The sequence below is a fragment of the Calonectris borealis genome, chromosome 24, assembly GCF_964195595.1.
Source record: "Calonectris borealis chromosome 24, bCalBor7.hap1.2, whole genome shotgun sequence".
Lineage (NCBI taxonomy): Eukaryota > Metazoa > Chordata > Aves > Procellariiformes > Procellariidae > Calonectris > Calonectris borealis.
The window spans coordinates 4,487,728-4,508,646 of NC_134335.1; the positions used below are offsets into that span (position 1 = coordinate 4,487,728).

General features: G+C 41.6%; 1 protein-coding gene across 1 annotated transcript in view; it reads right to left on the reverse strand.

Annotated features, from left to right (window-relative positions):
* The window catches only part of CLMP (CXADR like cell adhesion molecule), a 42,077-nt gene extending 23,145 nt beyond the window's left edge, over positions 1-18,932 (reverse strand). Inside the window, exon 1 of the mRNA XM_075172973.1 lies at positions 18,608-18,932. Within this exon, the coding sequence (XP_075029074.1) occupies positions 18,608-18,635 (28 nt within the window). The 5' untranslated portion in view covers positions 18,636-18,932. The remainder of the gene's footprint in view (positions 1-18,607) is intronic.
* Between the last annotated feature and the right edge of the window lie 1,987 nt (positions 18,933-20,919).

Sequence of the window (20,919 nt, forward strand, 5' to 3'; positions counted from 1 at the left end):
TGGAAAATAATTAAAGCACCCTCCTCTTGATGCAATATTCAAATAGCTGCTGTATATCCAGAAAGTCAGTTGTTTTTAAAGTCTCAATTCCGAAAAAACTTGCGGGTATAAACAACATGAAAAAATTGATATGTGAGCTTCTGTGTGTTAAGCATTTTTTAAAATAGCTGGAGTGGTTGACAAAGTCTCAAACCCCATGGGGTTTCTCAAAACAACAGAAGCCTTGTACATATCTTTAAAATAAATAAGACTGAGGATAAGTCAGGCCTCTATTCTAATATGAAACTTAGATGGATAAGAAAAAAGATATTTAAACAGACAAACAAAGTAAAGAAAACAAAAACAGGAGAGTAAATTGGACACCTGCATAGTCTTTTTTAGAGCCTAAGAACTGACTTGGTCCACTCATTATTGAAATACACTTGTCTACCCACATTTGCACTTGCCACCTCACTTAATGGTAATGCACTATGCAGCTCTGTGGAACTACTGCAGTTTTACTTCAGAATGCATATTTTAAGCCCATAACAGTTCAGTGGGATTTTAAGTGCACAGTTCCATCGATGTTACCAAATTAAGTCTCAATCAATAATGCAATTGTAAGAATGAAATGCAACATTTAGTAATAGATTTTCAAAGCCAGAATAGATGAGTTTTGATCATTTAAGTTTTCAGTACAGCAGAGACCACAGAACATCACCATGATGTTTGCAGTTTGACAGCTTGCGGTTCTATTAGCATCTTTTTCCAAGAAATAGCCCTACTTGCTCCACTGATAGACTGCTTCAGTGGCACATTAAACTCCCTGATAATTCCTTGAATCTTAGCTTTTATCCTGCATTTGTCAAGGTTCAACTTCTAACTACCAGCTCTTAAAGACTAAATTACAGAGCCCTCTGAGAACAGTTATTTAATAAAGACAGCAGCGGCTGCCCTGATCTTGGGCTCCATCCGGGAAGGGGGAGGTTTAGCATGAACCAGCCCTAGCTGTCAGTTGATGTTAGGATCCAGGGCTCATTCAGAACTGAGGGTGGGGTTTACATAACTTGAGTTTAATTCTCTCCGTCTTTTCAGGGAATCAATCACAGCACCCTGCCCCTTGATCTGGGCAAGTGTCTATCATGTCATCTTTGTGTCTGTGTTCGCCTGGACACATTGGTGCTCAGAAAAAAACATTTACTATAAAAGGTAAGCAGGTAAAACATGAGAGGTGCCAAGAGACACCAGACAGCACATTCTGACAGAGCTTTGTGTATATGTGACAGCAAGCATAGACCAGAGTCATCTCCCAGACTTAAACAGTTCACATTCCTTCCTTGAGCTAAACCCTGCTTGGCTGCACTGTTTCAACAAGCTGAAAAGCAGCCTTGTGCCAGGGGTTTACTGCAGGGACCTTTACCCTGACCCAGACTAAGCAAGAGTCTCCAGGCACAAGCTCCTAAACAAAGCACCACATTCCAATTATTTACACATTTCTTTTGTCTGTCCTGAACCAGCCAGAGAAAAAGAGCATGGCTGTGAGGCTGCAGGGATATCTGGAAGGCCAGCTCTTCACAAATCACCTGAGGCTACATGAAAATCTCCACAAAGACAAAGCTCAAATTCCTCAACAGGTTCCGCAGACTATTTTTATTTCAACTCCTCTACCAATCAGAGAAGACAGGCTGGATCATTTCTCAATTACAGCCAACTCATCAGATTCACTGAAGTTCAGCAGTTCAGACCTATATACTCAGCCAGTGTCCATGCCTTTTATTTATACTCAGATATTGGCCATGAAACACTTTTTCCAATAAAATCTCAGTAAGCTCACACTGGAACACACCTTAGGCAAATTTCCTCCATAGATGGGTCCTTTTTTCCACGGCAAGCTGGGTACATCATGTCAAGGATGTGTATATGCTAAATAGCATCCCAGTTTTTTCTCTGTGCACATAAGTACTTCTGCCATACACTTAAATTCAATTAGAAAACAGACTTGCAGTCACAGTGGGCTTGTAATAGAACAGTACACCTGCAGTACCAGCAAAACCTTTCCCACAACCTGAGAACAGCAAAAGCAAGACTTGAGTTTGCAGTCCTTTAAACAGGCTTCCACCTTTCCCTTCTGGAAAGGTCTAGTCCCACAGGGCAGACACTACTATTACTGAAAATGGCATCATTAGTGGCTATTCACCCTTGGTGAGAAGACATGATAGTAAGCACCTAGTGCTGTAGTATTACAGACTGGCAAAGGCAGAAGACCCTTTTTGCTCAGGAATGCACATTAAGAAATGGAGCATCCAGCTACTGGAAAATAGATTCAAGGTGCTTAACTTCTATTCAGGAAAGCATTAGATATTTAAAAGGCTCAATCACAAATTACATTAGATTTATTACTTCAAGTATATAAATATGTAATTTTCCCTAACTGCCTAATATTCAGCAATAAATTTCCCATATAAGCATGTGGTTCCACATACTGTCAGTTATGGGTTTTCTTCCATCTCCATCTGATGCTGGAACATTTTGGACTGAAACAGTCATTTAGATGTCAGTCTCATCTGGTCCAGTAATTCCTAATGCCTTATTTCCATGTTTGCTCTCAGGCAGGAGGAGCCTGACTCACTGGCTGAATCTATGTAAGAGAAGGGAAATACTTATTAGGGTTATTGTAGAGTTTCCAAGGCATCTGTCAGAGTTTGATGCAATTGTGACAGCTCACAGAACTGAATCAAGGGTATGAATAACTGTGGCAAACCTATGGACTACAGTAGGAAGTATGGCTAAATGAGTACATTAGCCATTTGCTGACTATAAATACCAGGAAAAATCTAGCCAGGGACGAGTCCCTTTTTTACCCTGTTCCTGTATTCTTTCCCTCAGACCAGCTCCTAATAATAACTGGAAACAAGATAACAGGCTAAGTGGGTATCCTAACCCTTAATGTACCTCTTATTCTGTAACACATGCTTATTAGATGCTGACATTCTGTCCAGGACACAATTTTAATGTGCGAATCTTGCACTGACAGTTAACATGCTTATTTGCTCTTTGGTTGCCATATCTGGAGTGACAGGAGATACACACCCCTCATTTCCCTGTTTCAAGCCTGAGTTTACCCTCCCAGCCTCTGCCTCCTATGTTTCTTCAGCCCAGCGAGCTCAGCAAATGGAAAAGTTGCAACAGCTTCATAACACTGAAAATAGTTTATGTTTGCCTAGTAAAGAAGGGAAAAGAAATCAAATGGCTCCATATTGTAGATAACAGCAGTTCATTGGCCCCAGACCACACAAGTCTGTGCATCTGGCCCTCATTAACATCTAGAAACAAAACCAAAGTATCCATCTGCCAGACAATGGGTCTTATTTGACATTTATGCAGAATAAGCCAAATAAGATGTGCCCACTTGAACGGTCCTGATTGATCCTGAAGGATCATTTGGGATGATTATAGGTACCAGCATGATTGGGGCAGGCATAACAGGGTATTCTGAGCAAGACTGCTGAGTAAGTCTGGTTTGTGGTAAGGCCAATTCCCTTCATCAGCCAGCTTCTCCTGGCATCCTTCAGAATAGAAACTGCTGTTGGGGGTGTGTGTGTGTGTGTGCAAGGGGAGGGGCATTGTCATGGGTTTGCTCAGAAATGTTTTATTCAGGCTGTTTATCCTCAAAAGAACATTTTCCTTTTAGATTAAATTATCTGGATTCTGTTTATTCTAAACACAGGAGACAGGACTCAAGCATTTCCTCTTTTAGGAAGTATGGCTGAGTATTTCCTACAAAATTTATAAAGAATTCAAGTAAGGACTTCTATGGCTCCTGAAGATTTCAAACTCTTCTTCCCTAAATGCCGAAAGAGCTGGCTCTGTCAGAGCAGAGTTACATGAAGTACAAATGCAAACAGACAGCAGCTATAAGCTCTTTGGAAAGGGCAGGCTGATAAAAACCATAATCAAACTATTTACCAATACTCTGCATTGTTTTGTCTGAAGACCATAAACCACATTATATAATGAGACATTTCCCTTTTTACACATGGGGAGAAACCAGGGCTCCAAAAGGACTTGTAAAGCCACCTACTGGGATTACAGTTGAGATGAGACAAGTTAATGAACAACAGATCTGAACCTTACCAGTAAGAAATTTTCATTCCAATAGACTGCAGAGTCACCACTGGAACTGGGAGCAAAAACACAGATTCCTGCCTTCCCATCTCTTCTCCTTACAATTCTGACTCTCTTGCTATTAAGATACTACCAAGTTTTATACACCATTTTCCTTGCATTAGTCACACTGTAATTCTTACAGGAAGTCTCTATCTCCACCTGAGGCACAAGGAAAGTGTCTTGCTCAGTCTTCCAGGAGACCTGAAAGCCAGATAATGAACAAAGCTCCTCTGCCCATATCTCAACATTCATAGCACAGCTCAGGACTCATGCAAGTCTAATGTTCTAGTATCTTTAATCTCTCACAGCTGCCTAAGACATTTTCCCTGGCATCTACTCTGAATGTTCATATATTATGTACTACTTCTGGATCAGAGGGGGACGTAGAGAATATATGAACAGTGACTGCTATTTAAAAATGTCTGCAGAAATAACATTTATCTGCTACATCAAGTCTTCCCTGTTTGCACAGAATGAACATAACTGATGGTGGGTGTTTATAAAGCATGCATAATCATTACCTGCTCAATTACTGTGGTTATAATGCACGGTTGGCAGTAAGTGCTGCCCATTGTGGGGCACCACCAGCTCCCTGTACTAAGGGAGCTCTTCATGGTTTGTTTTTAATTCTGCATCATAATCATGCCCTAATTTTATGCATATTGGCTCAGGATATTTTTTTCTTTCTTTTATATTGTCAGTCTGCTTGCCACATCCTTGCTGAAGGGGATTCCTCACTTTAAGTCCCTCTCTTGGTAAGGCAGGATGGCCTCTTTTGGTTGAGGATTATAGGCTCTGACAGTGCTGACACAGAAAAATAAAACCCCAGAATGATTTAAAGCAACAAGCAGGTCTGTTTCCTCAAGATCAGGAATATACAGCTACTACCGTCCTTTCCTCCTATAACTCAGACCCAGTCTGAACCCGGCTACTTACAGACTTTATCCAGTGAGAGCAAGTCATAGACCCTTTGACAGCCTCCACCCCTGCATGCACTCTTCACTTGCAGATAAGATTATAGATTTTTAGTAACAAGACCACTGTGTCCCCCCTCCATGAACGAAAGCATTTATGGCCCAGTGTGACAACAATGATACTAACTGGGACTGGGACATTAAGGCATAAAGGGATGAAGAGACTCGGGTATACTCAATAAAAGCCAAGAACCTCCTGAATCCAGGGCAATTAAATCATACTGCCGGGCAGATCCATACGGAAAGGGTGCTAGAAGATACCTTTCCAAGAAGAGAGTATTGAGTGAGCTCAGTTCCGATACAGATGCTTCAGAAAAACAGAATTTATTTGCTTTTTTAGCAGATTTTTTTCTCCATTCTGCTTGATCATCATAAAAAATGAAGAAGCATTTAAATCAGCAGAAAGGATGGAAAAGCAGTGCCAATTCCCCCCTGAATAAGCTCCTCCCTTGCAGGAACAGGAAATTAATTTCCCTTCCAAGGACTAAAGATATTCTTGTGCCAGACCCAGGTACTTTCAGTAGAAAGAGTTTCCACCCCACTGCTATGACACTACCAGAATCTGGAGATGTACAGCAAACATCCCAGACCCCATCAAAGGCTTATGAAGCCCAACCTCAAGAGAATATATGCATATAGAGTTAAAAAAGCTTCAGCATACCCAAAGCACGTCCCGTTGGAACAAAGGGCACCAGCAGCTATTGAAGTTGCTATTTTTCTAGGGTAGGTTTTCCATGCACGTGGTTGCAGAAAAGGAAATACCGAGAGGACAACCTTGAGGAAAAGGACTAAAAGCAAAGCTTTAGCCAGAAGCAAAGCATGCTGCACACATGGTTTTGCACCACATAGTATGGGAGAGGCTGCAACTAGGGAAGACAGGAGTGGTACAAGAAGGGGCAAGGTTCTTACATGTCATATGCCATTGCAAAGTGATGAAAAGTACTTGCATTCAAAGGATTCTCCCCAGGGAAGGCAGCCTTTGTCAAAATAAAGGACATGCCTCTGCCCAGCACAGCCTCCATTAAGTGGTAGTTTCAAAGTATATGGGAATTGCCCAGTATAGCTGTTTCAGCAATAGTAAATCACTTACAGCAAACAGTTGGTTTTTTTTTTTTACTGTTCACTTAACATATTTCTGAGCTGGGGTAGGGTGTGCCATACACAGTATTATATTCTATAAAACTAAGCATGTGTGAATTATCAGTGCATTGGTTTCTGGGAACAAAGAATGGAACAGGGAACAGTCCACATCTCCAGTAGCCCTCAGAGAACCACTAATAAGGGAGAAACAAATGACAAAATGCCAATATTGTCTAACTGGCTAGTTAAAAAAAAAATCCTTCTACATGCATGAATAATCAACTCCTCTCCCCATTTTTTTTGCTTAAAGATGTTTCTAAGGAGAAGGTGAGGGCAAATAAGGAGAGAATGAATCTAAGCAACATTTTCATTCCCTTTAAAAAACTAGTTGTTCCGGGAGATGAGGAAACCAATGTAAGAACATACCTGAAGAACAGTATTTATGGTTTCCTAGATTTAAATGTCTCTTTCTATAAGAGAGGACCAATTAAAGTAACTAAGAAGATATTTTTGAAAATGCCCAGGTACCATACTTTCAGAAAGGTTTCTACAGGAACTGTGTTCAAGGCCTAACAGATAAAACTGTAAACTACTCCTAAGCACTTGGTAGAAGCATGTGGTGCACAGCACCCGAGGTGTGGCATAAGTCTGCTTCATGCTACAGTAAATCTCTTTTGCTAGCCAAGCCAGCATTAAATAAAAAGCACAAGGAGCTAAGGCAAAGATAGATAGGAGAGACCTAAGAACTGAAATCAGAAATAGTCAAGTTACTCAGATGATGTATAATCTTGGTGACAAACTGATGGGAGATTTTTACCACCTGAGGCCTTCAAACCAAGCCTGGCTGTCTTTCTGGAAGAGAGATTTTATTCAAGTGATTAAAATGAATGCAAGAATAACAATGATGAAATCCTCTAATACACTCTAGCAATCTTCAACACTGCCCTCAATTTCCTTCTAACTTTGCCTTTGAAGAGGGGCATAGTTCTTTCTGCAAGACTGCTTGAAAATCCCTGTCACTGTATGTATATCAGGATCTCTCAAAGCTTTCTCAGATACGCCTGTAAGATAGATTTCTGTTACATTTTCTTCTCTAGCTTTAATGTGCTAAAATCCAGATATGCTGAGAAGTCCAATAATCCTAACCGCACACTACGGGGCTGCTCAGTAGTTAAGACCATTAGCAAAGTATAATAAACTTGCTAGCAGATACTGCTTTGTGATCTGGCCAGAACAAGCCCAATTTACATAAGCCCACAATAAGTAAGCACCCTCAGCATCCCATCTGAACAGTTGTTCAGATGTCTGAATATTCTTGGGTTCCCAACTTTTCTGCCTTCTCACTGCATGAATTTATGCTCTAGAATTACATGAATAGATGCTAACCTGGTGCCCAGCTTGTTTAGACAGCAAGCAGGAAGAAAACTAGGTTTAAGACATTCTGGGTTGCTATGCAAGCTTTCAAGTTTGCAGTGTTGTAGGGAACAGTGCAAACAGGCAAAGAAGCAGCCCCTGCCTCAGAGCAGTTACAACCCAGAAAATACCATCCTAAACACTTCCATCTGCTGCAATAAGGCCCAGTTTGTTCCACTCACATTCTGGTTTTGCCTTTCCTCCTCTCTGCTGGTGCTTTCACGGAAGAGGATATGGGGCAGGGGAAGATGCTTACTGACAACTTGAAAAAGAAACACTGCAGCCTCCACTGTATTCAATGCCTTTTACTATTGGGTATGTATTCATTGCTATCCCACAATGGAAGCAACATGCCCAGGGCATTACTAAATAGGAAAAAGATGAAAGCTCAAGTAATTGGAGGGAAAAGTATTGTGCAATGCAGGATCATTAGCTCCAGAGCAGAGGAGCTCTGAGTTTTGAACTTTTCTTGTACCAGGTCATATTGGGTCTGAATTAACTAACAGCTGCAGAATTGTCTCTTCTATTTACTCCAGGGGTAGCCTTGGGCTAAACGGAAGGAGCTCTGACAAAGCCAGATAAGTTGGGATCCATTTGCCACACTGAGTGGCACTGATGGGAAGACTCCTGAACTGCAACATTATCTTCACCCATTAAACTAGTGCCTGACATGTCTTAACAGACTATCACTTTGGACTTTTGCAGCTCCATTTCTACAGTGATTTCAAAGCACTTTACAGCTCATAAGGGAAAAGTTGCTATGTTTTTGAGTGCTCTTACACTTATTCTACAGAACAGCAGCTGAGGCAGAAAGCAGTTGAAACCAGCATTTGAAACCAAATGCATCCCCAAAACTTTGAATGCTTAAAGGACACCTGACAGCACATAGTTGGTGTGACCAAGCTCATGTGTCCCTAGACTTGCATCTTCAGAAGTACTGACCCTTTATAACACTTGAAATGGAGACACTCAAAACTAACAGGCACTGAAAAATGGAGCCTGAATTACTAAATCACTGAGTCACTGGCCAAACTAAGGCATCTAGACATCCTGAATGCTGCTTTGACCAGAAAGCACTAGCAATTGCTTAAAATTCCCCTTTTGAAAAGAAATTTAAAAATCACAGCATTTGTCAACACAAAAAGCTATGCTTTGTCTGGTTGAAATGCCCTTTGTCTCCAAGCAAGAGCTTGAAACAATGGAAATTAAGAGGGGTCTTGCCCACAGCAGAGACCACATTAGAACAAGACAAAGCTGTACTGTGGAAACATCCCTCCAGACTGGATGGATTCAGTAAAACAGTTCCTTATGCAAAATGCTGAGACTCCTAGGGGATTAGCACCAAGCCCTCTGCAAGTGCCACCTCAGCCACATTCTGTGATGGATGCCTGCAATGGAATTGACCTACTCCAGGCATCAAAACAGAAAATGCCACAAAAACGTCAGAGCTGATGACCGGATTACTTTGAAGGTCTCGGAACAAGAATAATGCCAAATTGCTCATCTGGAATTGAATTTTCTGAACTTTGCTGACGAAATGTATGTGAGCTGCTTTGTGCTCAAGTAGCAAATAATACCCGGTGTTTGTATGTTACAGCAGCATCAGTTCTACAAAAAGATACACTAGTCTTCCCTTACAGGAAAACAGATGGAGCTGGCACAGGTGGCTCTCAGTGACAACCAACCCCACACAGACCAGAATAAACACACAAAAATGAGGAACACTACCACCACTTGAGGAACAACAACAGGGGTTTTATGGCAGTAATAAGTAATCACCAGAACTTCATTCGGCCAGGTCACTGATACATATCATTCCCATTTTAAAAGTAGAGGGTCATGGATCCTCAGTCACCACATGAAGCTAAGCGTTCATTTGATGCTGCTTTCAAAATCTGATTGGGTCCAGTATGCAACTCCCATTGTAAATTGACTCAGGTGGCTTAATATCTGGCTCCTAATGTCAGACCACCAAGTCTGCTGCTCATCATCTATTAGTCCAATGTAAAACAGTCTCCCCAGTGTTTGCAGAGCCCTGATCATAGCTGGGGCTTTTAAGAACTATAAAGCAAATAAAGCAAGCAGTTGCTAATAACCCCTACACTCAGCAGGCCCAACTTCACTCACAGCCTAGTGCAGTATGACTAAGGAAATGAAAGGCTTCACTAAGTGTAACTGAAAGCTGTGACACCATTTTAAGACTGTTTTTACACTTGAGCAGTCTGAAGTAATGTCTCTGAAGAGACATCTGAAAATTAGGTAGTGCTCCGGCTTCCACTGGCAATCACGTGTTGCTTCATTTTTTGAAGGACACAATAGCTCATAGGCTTACCGCTGGACAAAACACTGCACCAAATTCTTCACTTTGTGTACCTAGAAGTCAGTCAAATTCCCTCAGCAGACTCTCGTTTCCCATTTTGAGCTTTCCATGAGCAGTACTTCTGCATGCTCACGTCTTACAAGACCTACAGAGCATTTAGCAGACATTTGCTGAAGCTGCATGTTGCTGCACTGAAATGAGTCCTAGTGCCAGTTAATGCTTGGGGAAAATGAAGCAATTTCCTTAATATTACTCAACAAGGCAGGATCCGCAGCAGGATTCCCAGCACCCCGCCAGACACTGGCCTTCGAGTTTCACTTCAGCAGATTTGCTCTGGAATTACCCTACCACAGCAGAGTTCCAAAATCTGGCTCTGTACCTTTTTTCTGCAGAGGTTTGATAAATGTTCCTTTGTTCAGAAAAAAGCCCTGATGTTGGAGGATGTGGCTCCTTTTTCCTCTTGTCCCTGGAATTGTGATTGGAAATAATTGGAAGTGTCACTGGAAGTAATCAGAAGTGACAGTCCCTGGGCTATAAGGCTTTTGCTGTAAGTCTAACGATCCCCCCGCAAAACAAAACCTAAATTTAAACAATGAAGTCATAAAGTGATTTGCCTTCAAGGTTGAAAACCCTGCAATATTTTTTTTGGAAACAAAAACCAGAAGTGCCTGACTGTTTTAGTTCAATATTCAAGGGTTGCTGCGTTATATGAAAGACTGCCCCCTGCACACACAAAAACACCCCGCCATTTCCTGGCACTCTGCAGCCCTACCCTACAGATAAAGGTTCATATCGATATTAAACATTTCTATGGCTTTTAAAATTTAACAAGCCTTTAAGAAACAAAAAAAATAGTCTAAGCAGTCTGAGCTATGAGAGTCAGCCAGCATGCATCTCAAATATTCCAAATACTGGAAAACCACCTAATTCTGGTATATTTGCTGAGGCACAAAGAAGGGAAGGGAATGAAGCCACTCTTTTTTTTCCACACTCCAGTTCTGGAAAGGCCTCTTACCAGCCCAGTTTGTACTAAATGCCATCCAGGCATATAGGGAAAGACAGTCTCTGCTCAGAAGAACTTACAGCTTAAATAGCCAAAGAGTAAAAGGCGCAAGGCAGATGGAAAGAGCTACAGAGGAACCAACATGACTTGCCAAGATCTAGATCAGAGCAGGGAACTGCATCCAGACTCTCAGCCCATACATTGACCACTCCCTAATGCTTTCCTGAGCTGTTGCTTTTTTTTTTATATCCAGATACTCCAGCAAAGCATACCATTTCCCTCTACAAAACAGTCTTTGAGAGGTATTTGCCACTAACAGAGTACAGTATTGTTGGAGTTACTATGTGACTGCTGCTGGTTAAAAGATTATAAGGAACAGTTCAATTTTGAGTGAACGCTGGTGCACATACTTTAAGACAGACATACAAATATTCCCCTTTATCAAAAGCCACAGGGAAGGACAGGGGACTCCCACCTACCATTTAGTGTAGTTGGCTTCCAGGTTCTGCTCTGCCAAGCAGCTCAGCACAATGGACACCTTAAGTACACATGACTACTCCACAGGTATATGTTAGCTAGAAAGACTAGATTTTCCCTTTTCATATGCAGAACAAAGTAATTCAGAGACTAAACACACACAGTCCAGAATTTCTTTTCTGTGAGGGTTCTTCTGGTAACACAGCAGTCATTCACAGCATGAGTGGAGTTTCTCAGCACATTGGTACTAAAAAGCCATTAATACTTTATCAAGTATCTTATTACAAAGTAAGGATAAGTCAAACCTTCCCATCACTTAGAAGTCATCCCTCCAGATGGCAGCTCAAAGACCTCAGCTTGATAAGTTGTAGCTGATGGATTCAGCTGCTTGTCAATGATCTGCCCATCACTACTTCTACCCATGTTTGAGGACATATTAAAAGGAAGGTGGCTTTAAGTCAGAGCTGCAAGGGTTCTAGACATGTAACATAACTGCTACCTTACCTTTAGGCAGCGTGCATGCACCCACCCGTACTTTAGCTTCCTCCTCTGTTAGATGGACTTTATATACTGCTCTGCCCAATATGGCCATGCTGGACTGAATGACTTACCCAAAGCTTTATACAAGTGTGACACTTACCACAAAGAATGCTACTAAAGTAGCAGCAGTGCAGTATTATGGGAGATCAAATACAGCCTAGTCATGGTCATCAGTTGCCTCTAACTGTGCACGCTCCATTTCAAAGGACTGTTTCCAGGAGAGCAGCCTCTCTTCTGCCAATGCATATTACAAGCACAACAAAATTTTCACCAACCTTTTCCTACCAATGGCAATTAAACTGCAGGCACTAAGCTGAACTTCAACCTTTCTACCTCATCAGTCGGGAACAAGTCACATATACTAAGGCTTCATACTCATTTTCCAGCTACAAAAATAGATGTCAGCTACACAGAGAAGAGACAGGCTGAAAATATACTGTAATGTATATTGATTCTTGTAGGACAGCAATTCTGACATCATGAATCTGGGTCTGGCCCATTAAGACAAATGCCGAGTTACAACATTTGCCTTTTTAAACTGCCAAATCCTTTCCTAAAGAAGATGGAGCAGATGAGGACAGGACTTGTTTCACGATCTTCTATCACATTCACCACCACGATTGCTCGGTCCTCTTTGCAACTTGTTGCAAAGAAAAGATAGAGCTACCTAATGAGTCACATGAAGAAACCGAGGTACCAAAAAAGTGGCTTGAGAAAAGCCTCGCAATGGTGCTTTGCTGAGGCAGGGCAGTACCCATCCTCCTCAGATTGCCCAGTTGCCTTTTCTGGTACTTAGACAGTGAGCTTCTGGGAAAAAGGACCAACTTTATTGCGGGTTGCTAAGCCAGTGCTAGAGCTCCCAGTCACTATTGCATACACCTCTGTATTCTGCCCAGGGAAAAGCATGTTTTAGGCAAGGTTTGAACCCCTGGCTGGTAGAGGTGGGTTGTTGTTATTCCACTCAGCAATACTGAAGAAGCAGATTGAAGGGAGAAGAGATGAACAAGTTCGAAATTCACCCTCCTCACTTCTGTTGACTTTGCTTTCCATCACTCCACACATTTTCCATTGTTGTGCTTCCTGCACAGCCATTTCTGCATCCTCCGTTATCCTGTCATTTGAGTATCTATTCACAGACCTCAATGACCTGACTTCACCCTTGGCTTTTCGCTGGGCTGCTTCTGTAAACTAACCATTTCTAAAAACAGATGAAGAAGCAGCTTTGGGGGAAAAAAAAAAAGACCCATTCATCTTTTAGACAGCGCACCACCAAGTTCCCACTGCACCCAAAGTAGCCTTTTTTGTAACACATTAGTGCACACAAGATATGCACAATATTGTTTGCACATGAGCCAAGCTTTCTCTTCAAGCATATAAAATACATTACCGATACACAAGCAATGATTAGTGCCTTGGCTAACACAGGGGACTGATTTCGCTAGAAATCTAAGGTATAGTTTGACTAAGGCTGTGGGGACTCTTTCTGAAGAGAAAAGGCAGAGAAAGCAGCTTGCAGCACCCCACTTCATTGGTAGTGGACACACACTTGCAATCATTTAGTATGGTGTAGCAAGCACACCTACACACAAAAGATTTTTCAAATATACACAAGGCTTTGTTAGAGTGACTGTTTACATTTCTTTTCAGGCAGTTCCTGAAAACTCAAACAAATGCCAGATTGCAAACCTGTTAAGTTCCCTGTAAAGCTCTGTATTTGCCTTAAGGAAAACAGGGGCATTTGTTGTGAACCTGAGGATAAACATCAGGATATCTCCAAGCCAGTTGTGCAATGACATTTCTGGGAAGCTTGTTCTACTCTTACACGAAGTGTCCTTCTGAAGTGCGCCAGAGTATCCCACAGAAACAGACCACTAATTCTACATGAAGGAGACAAGGTCCAGGGTGGGCACAAAGGCAAAACACCAGTTGTTTTCCACGGGAAATTCAGAAAAGTTGCCTCTCCCCGCCTCGGCTCTATTTCCCATAAAATGAATTCATCTTCAGAATTTCAAACCAACTTTGGCATGCTGCTTTTCCTCACCCTGGATGGTTACCTTTTTTTTTTTTCCTCCTTTTCTACCTCATGGTAAAATGGAAAAAACAAAGGATAAAAATAACCCCCAAAATAAACTTTTTTTAAGATGCTAAAAATCCAAACTATTTCTTATAAAACAAAGCACTACTAGAGCAAAATAGGCCATTTCTCATCAAGTGTCTTGATAGAAAATATTTGATGCAAACCACCCCTGGCTTTAGAAGAATTTTAGTCTGACAAGGAGTGTTAACCCTGATATCCTGTCAGATAGCAACTCAATTATGTCCAGCTCCTTTGAATTCCCCCTGGAGTGCCAAATGGGGACATTGCTTTTCTTTGCTCCCTTTACTTAGGTATTCCTAGAGTAGTGTTCTATTGAAGAGCTCTTTACCCTGTCCTAGAACTAAATTCACACTACTGCAACAGGCTGAATCTTGCATACAATTGATGTTTTGTTGACTGTTTTTGGAGTTTTCATGTCAGAATGAGTTGTCAATTATCAATTATATGAAGCTGTCCTTGGAAGAATAGTCTTTCAAGCTAAATACACCAAGAAGTTACCTGCATTCCTTCAGAATCGAATGTCACAGAAAGTGAAATCCACACAGCAAAATCACACACAAAATCACTTTTCACAGCTACAGATTTTTCTTTTTATACTCCACTCCTGAGCCAAGGCTTTATTTAAGTGCTGTAAAAACATGGGGTAAAATCCTTGTCCCACCAAGCTTCTACGTACACCATGAAACAAACACGCAAAGGCAACAGAGAAAGAGCCATGACAAAATTAGGAAATAGCAAGTGTATTACATACTGTTAGTTATAGCTGAGAAATTTGGGCAATACCTGGAAAATCAGCAGAAATATAAGATCCATCAGCTTAGTTTTCAGGTTGCTTAGAACAGTCTCCCTTGCTTTTTACTAGTTCCAAGCAGAAGCATTCCATTAAAATGTAAAACTTTCCCAGTAACCTCACTGGGAGGAGGAGTGCTTTTTTTAAAAAAAAAAAAACCAAAAACATTGCAGTGGTTCTTGGCTTTGCTGGAGCATAGCATTGCAAGTGTTTCAGGAGAAGGATCTCAAGATGTGATAGGGCACACAGCAGGTTGCCTGTGCTCTTAAAGCAGGAGAGAAGGCCAGAGTCAGTACACTAGAGCACAGCCCCAGGCTGACCTACCGCTGCCGAATGCTGCAGAGCTGCTTCCATATCATCACAGATTTTCAAGCTAGAAGTCTGGTGAATACCTAGGCAAATGCATGCTGTCAGACCCAATTGCTCATGCCAACAGGCACTGAAAGGATCTGCACCACAACCTTTTTCCCAGTGCAGTGAAACAATCAGAGTCTTGGTGTTCAATGCAGCAACGGTATACCCCTGGGACAGTGCTGTAAGAGAGTCATTGACCTCAGAGCTTAGAGGGCAGAGCTCAGCTACATCAGTACAAAAGGTACTTTTGCTATTACAGCTGCACCCACTCTAGCAACATCACCCCTGTATAACATACTGGTTCTAACACACCGAACACATCTTTGTCAAACAATCATAAGCCAGACTAAATGTGCATTGTTATGAGCAACCCCTAACACTAATGTAACGGTTCACTGCCAATAGCAGGACACCAGAAAGCTGGATGACTGATTTGGCTTGGCACATCTACTGCTTTGGATCTTGAACCCATCGGCTTCTGAAGGGCAGAGCACATACACTAGCCAAACAAGCGAAGAAAGAGCATGTAATACCAGTGTCAAAGCCAGGCATATAAGCATTACCCAGGTGAACATATTTGATTACAATAAAATTAGCTGTTTACTTTAATGGAAGGCTCATTAAAAATATTCAAAATTGACTTGGAGGGGGTGAAAGAAGGCAAAGGAGACTTCCAGCACGTGAAAATTTAAACCAATTGAGTAAAACATTTAAATGAAAGCATTTGCTAGTTTTTTTACTGGCTGAGAAATGCAACATCTTATTATGAAGTTTTTACACTCAGAAGTGAAGAATCACAGATATTTCCCTTGGAAACTTCCATTTTGATTTTTAAGAGTGCAGTGTGTTACACAGAGTTTGAAACAATTTTGACCAGCTGTGGACTGAGATGAGAATCAGATGTTCCAAACAGTTACATGTAGGCACACACATTAGCATGCATCACCTTCTACTCCTCACTACTTCCTCCTTCATTTACCTAGCCTTTATTAGGGAAGTAAGCATGGTCATGCTCTTGCCCACACTTAGGAAAGTCTTTCATCTTGTCTTGTTTTAGGTCTCCTTAACACTAATTGGCTCCTGTCTCCTCACACAGCTGTTCACTTGCCCCAGAGAGGTAAACAGTGTAAAAGAGAAGGACTATATATATTAGCCACACTATTAGTATGTTTAATAATAAAAACCCAAACAAGGCAACCTTCCTTTCAAGTTTGCTTGGCTTCTCTAAACCCTTTTTTCCACATTAGTCTTTCACTTTATCAGCAAGAAAAGCAAGCAATCATTGGCACTTCTATACCTTTCTACTGCAGAAAATCAATTAGACTTTCTCTAGCTAGCAAATGAGACTCCCCAGCCTCCTTGTTTTCAGGACGATCTAGGAACAGGGAACCACAATATTTCCTTACTTTTCCCTGGAACACGCTTCTAATATTGGTGAATGAAGCTGGCCGCAGAGCAGAAAGACCAAGTTATCTGTTGACAAGACATGGGCAAGACAAGGGACAGTTCAATGACTAATGTAGTACCAGGAAACAAAACATTCCAGGTTTTGCTGCGAGCTTTGGGAAGCCACTTATCCTCCCGTCACCAGTGCTTGGACAACTCCCACAGAGAGGCTGAGAAACTCGACTCGTGGGTGAGGGCATAAGCTGTTAAGGGCAGGGACTGTCTTTTGTTTTGTGTTTATGTGTTACTAGCATAGCGGAGATGCCTAGATGCCAAAGACATAAGAATAACGAAGATAAAGCCCATTGTGTTTTATAGATAAAAGAAGCACTAGCCATGCAAAGGTAAATTGTCATTACATTACAGCCAAAGGCACCTTTTCTCTGGCAACAGTTTATTCCTTTTGCTCCAAGCCTTCAACATACAGGAATATTCAGCAGCTGAATAGGGTTGGTGGATCAGAGACTGCAGTTCCCATTTGTCTCCATCAGTGAGGTAAGCAACCTACCTTTATCTCCCAATTTCCACAGAGCAGCTTCCCTGGCCATTTCTGCAGGTCTGACCCAGCCCAGACACCTCTGGCAGAAGCCTAGCTGTTCATCCTAACCTTGCTGCCTTACCTCCTAGAGTCTTCTTTAAACACTATCTCCACCATATTGAGATACAAACAGCCAAGGCAGATGTACAGGGGGGACAAACTACTGCCTGCACTCCTCTGCAGATTCTGCAGCATGTTCAAGCCCCCTGTCACACTCCTACAGATAAAATCTTTGCTGACAGCAATCCCTAGAGCAAAAACCTTTTCTACAATTTATTCAGCAGCTCTACTAGTGCTGCCTGTCTTTCAGATATCTAGATATGTAGCTAGTCCATGTTCCACACCTGTGAGACTTAAGGAACAGGGCTGTCCCCTGCAACATTTCTTTACAGCTGTCCAAAAACTCTATTCTACCTGTGCCCAGTCACATCAGTTCACCACCCTGTGGGGCTCAACTCTTGCCAGGGAATCAAAGACCAACTCACTTTTTCACACCTGTACCCAGGTCCCAGGGGACAGGAGGACCCAGGAATCACAGCCTTTGCCCAACCACAACAGATTTCAAAGCTGTCTGCCTGTCAGCACAATCTGGTGAGCAGAATGGAGACAGAGGCTCACTCATCACATTACGGTGCCTCTGGAGATGCAGAAACCCAGGCTGCTTCGGAGTCAGTCTTGTAGGCAAACCCCCTTAAAGACTTCAGGGCTGCAAACTCTTCTCTCCATACGCTATGGCTTTAACAAACAACTCTCTTCAGCCCTTCTGCCTTCACTCTCCCCTTCCTTTAATGTCTCCTTCCCGTTCTCCGCTCCTCTCCTATTCAACAATCAGCCCCTACCTCTTTTCTTTCCCTTCTTTCAGCAGCCTTCTTTCTTCCCATTTCTTGCCTTCCCCCTTTATCTCCCTTCTACCATCCTTTTTCCCCCAACTCCTCCCTCTTGCACTTCAACACATCTGTTTCTAATCTTAGGCATCAATTGGAAACAATAATGCCTTTTTATTTTAAAATCTGAATGTCAAAAGCCCAAGAAAATCAAAACAGAGTTAAACAAATTTGACACTATGCCTGAAACAAAGACATTTTGTTCACCTTGTTTTGCCAAAGAGATTCAAGCCCCTCACTAGTTCATTGCTTAAAAGCACTGCCCTCTTTAAACAAGAAAAACACATTCCAAAAGGAGTCTGTTTACCCACCACTTCTAAAAAATGAATCCAGATATTAAAAGATCTCTGGCTATCAATCTGCTAATAAATAAAGCAATAAGAAAAGCATCAGAACCCAAACGACACCGAAATTGGAGTTTTCCATAAAAGTTTTTCTTTACAAATCCCTTCCTCTAGCTCATCGGAAATGAATTTCAGTTGTGCAGAGAGGGCGCGTAGAAGTTTGATTATAAACACTAAACAAAACCAAAAAGCCAACCTACCTAAAAAGAGAATTGAAAGTGCAGACATTCCGTCTCCAAGCAAGAGAGACTTTTCCTCCCTTTTTCTTCCTTTCTCTCAGGAACAGCAGGCAGACCTGCACAGGATTCAAAGGAACGCCTCTGGAATGCACTGAGTGTAATTGCATCCATGTGCCAGAAAAATAACCAACTTCACTCTTTCTTCCCTTCTGCTATTCATCTCCTTGTCCATATTCCATCCAGATTCAGCAAGAGCTTTTAGATCTCCGCAGCTGGTAATTCAGGCCCTTGAGTTTCTGGAAAAGAAGAGACAGAGGCAGTACAGCAAGGAGTTCATATCTACGGCAGCATAGAACAATTTTGCTTGTCTGAAAAGAAAAGGAGAGAAGCAGGGGAAAACACTGTGCTCAATGTTCACCACATGGCTGCCTCCCAGAAGAGCCCCTCCCTACCATCAGCTGGGATTAATAGTGAAGACCAGTCATGTGGGTGAGGTAGAGCTAATTTCTAGCAATAATATATATATTTACCTTTGGAGGAGAAACAAGAGGATTTCTGTAATGTCAAAACAGTTAAGTTTGGAGGCAGTAAAAATCCAGCATGGAAAAAAATCAGATTCATCACTCAAGGGCTAGAGAGAGACTCTTGGAAAAAAGTACACATGCTCTTCAGAATGATAATCACACACACATATACATTACCTTTATTCTCTTTTGTAGCTAGTAAATTGCAGAATTAGAGCTTTCAGTCTTACTGGAAGACTTTCTCCATTTGCTTCATGGTTTTCTTTTTGAGTTTCTAGGAGAGAAAAAATTCCTAAAAATTGATTTAATTATGCATTTTATCTATGCTTCACTGACAAGAGAAAAAGCCAAATCAAACAGATACTGGTTGTCTACATTTAGTGACTGCTGTGGGATGCAACTTATAACTCGCTTCCAAAGGCCACTTTAAGCCAGCCCGAGAAACCTTTACAGCCCATCTTCAGCTTCACCCTAGTGCAGTTAGCAAGTTTTAAAAACTAGCTCAGACACTCCATTCCATTTCTGCCATCACAGCAGTGAAGACAAACATCTCAGTTTCTATAAGAAGGATCAAATGTGGTAGGGAATAGAGTTCACAGACGATGACTTTGACCATCTGAACTGAGCCAGCCAGAACAGAACACTTATTATTTAGTAAAACACGTATAAATCTTGCTGCTCACAGCAAGGCCATGGAAACAGGGATGTTTTACATGTGTGCATATAAACAACTGTTCTGATCTATTGCACTTTACACATATGCAGGTCATGCTTGCACCTTTACATCCATATGCCCTAGGATACATTTGCTTTCAGAAAAGCAAAGCACTCTCAGCTAGCCTGCTTGGGTATTAACAGAAGAGGTTTAAGGTATTAACTGGCTACCTTAAACTCTACAGTGGCTGTAGAACCATTCAAGAAGCTGAGTAAGCATTTGGGTGGCTATCCTGTGCTGATCTGGGTGTTGCTACAGCAATACAGATACCAGGACCCCAGCTAGTTAGCATAAATCTGCTAAGGTGCATCTACATAAGTTGTAACTGCATATTTTTCTAAAAAACAGGCATACTCACAAATAAATGTCCATCATACACAGCTGATCACAAATCAAACAAATTTACCCATCTTGTGCAACTTGGGGCCCGAAGGAAAGCTTTGGGAGACAGAACAAAAATCCTTTCCCTTAGGAACACTTATGAAAGTATTTCTAAGACCTAGGAGACAGAGCAGGCCATATGCAAGGCCATCAGCCTGTGGTTTGAGACCTCGGACTTCAGTTTCAAGCTCTCTCATTAGCTCCCTGTATGACCCCATCTACATACAGTTTCTAGATACCTCCCTTGTAAAATCAGGGATAGCATGCTGCTCTCCGTCTTCAGAGATGAAAACAAAATACAGCAATCTTTGTGAAGGCCACAATGAGGGGCATTATGCTTAGAAGCTCTATAGGAATTCAGTACCTTAGCTCTTCATTATAGTACAAGCTTTTCAAGCGTTTACTGGAAAACAAGAAACACTGCTACCCTGGACAAAAATCAGACCCTAGATTCAGGTAGATCCCAGAGAGAAATAACATGGATAAAAATTATCCTTCTACGTTCTGTTACATTAAAGTTTCATTTGCCCTTTCTAGCCTCAGATGGAAACAAAAGCAGCATTTAGCTCCTCCTCTCCAAAACAGCCGTTCTCTCTTTAACAGTGCAAAAATGTTTTAAACAGCATATTCAACTAATATAGACTGATGATACAAAAGCAATCATTATCAGGTGAATATAACAGTTCCTACAGAGCAGCTGCATATATCCCATC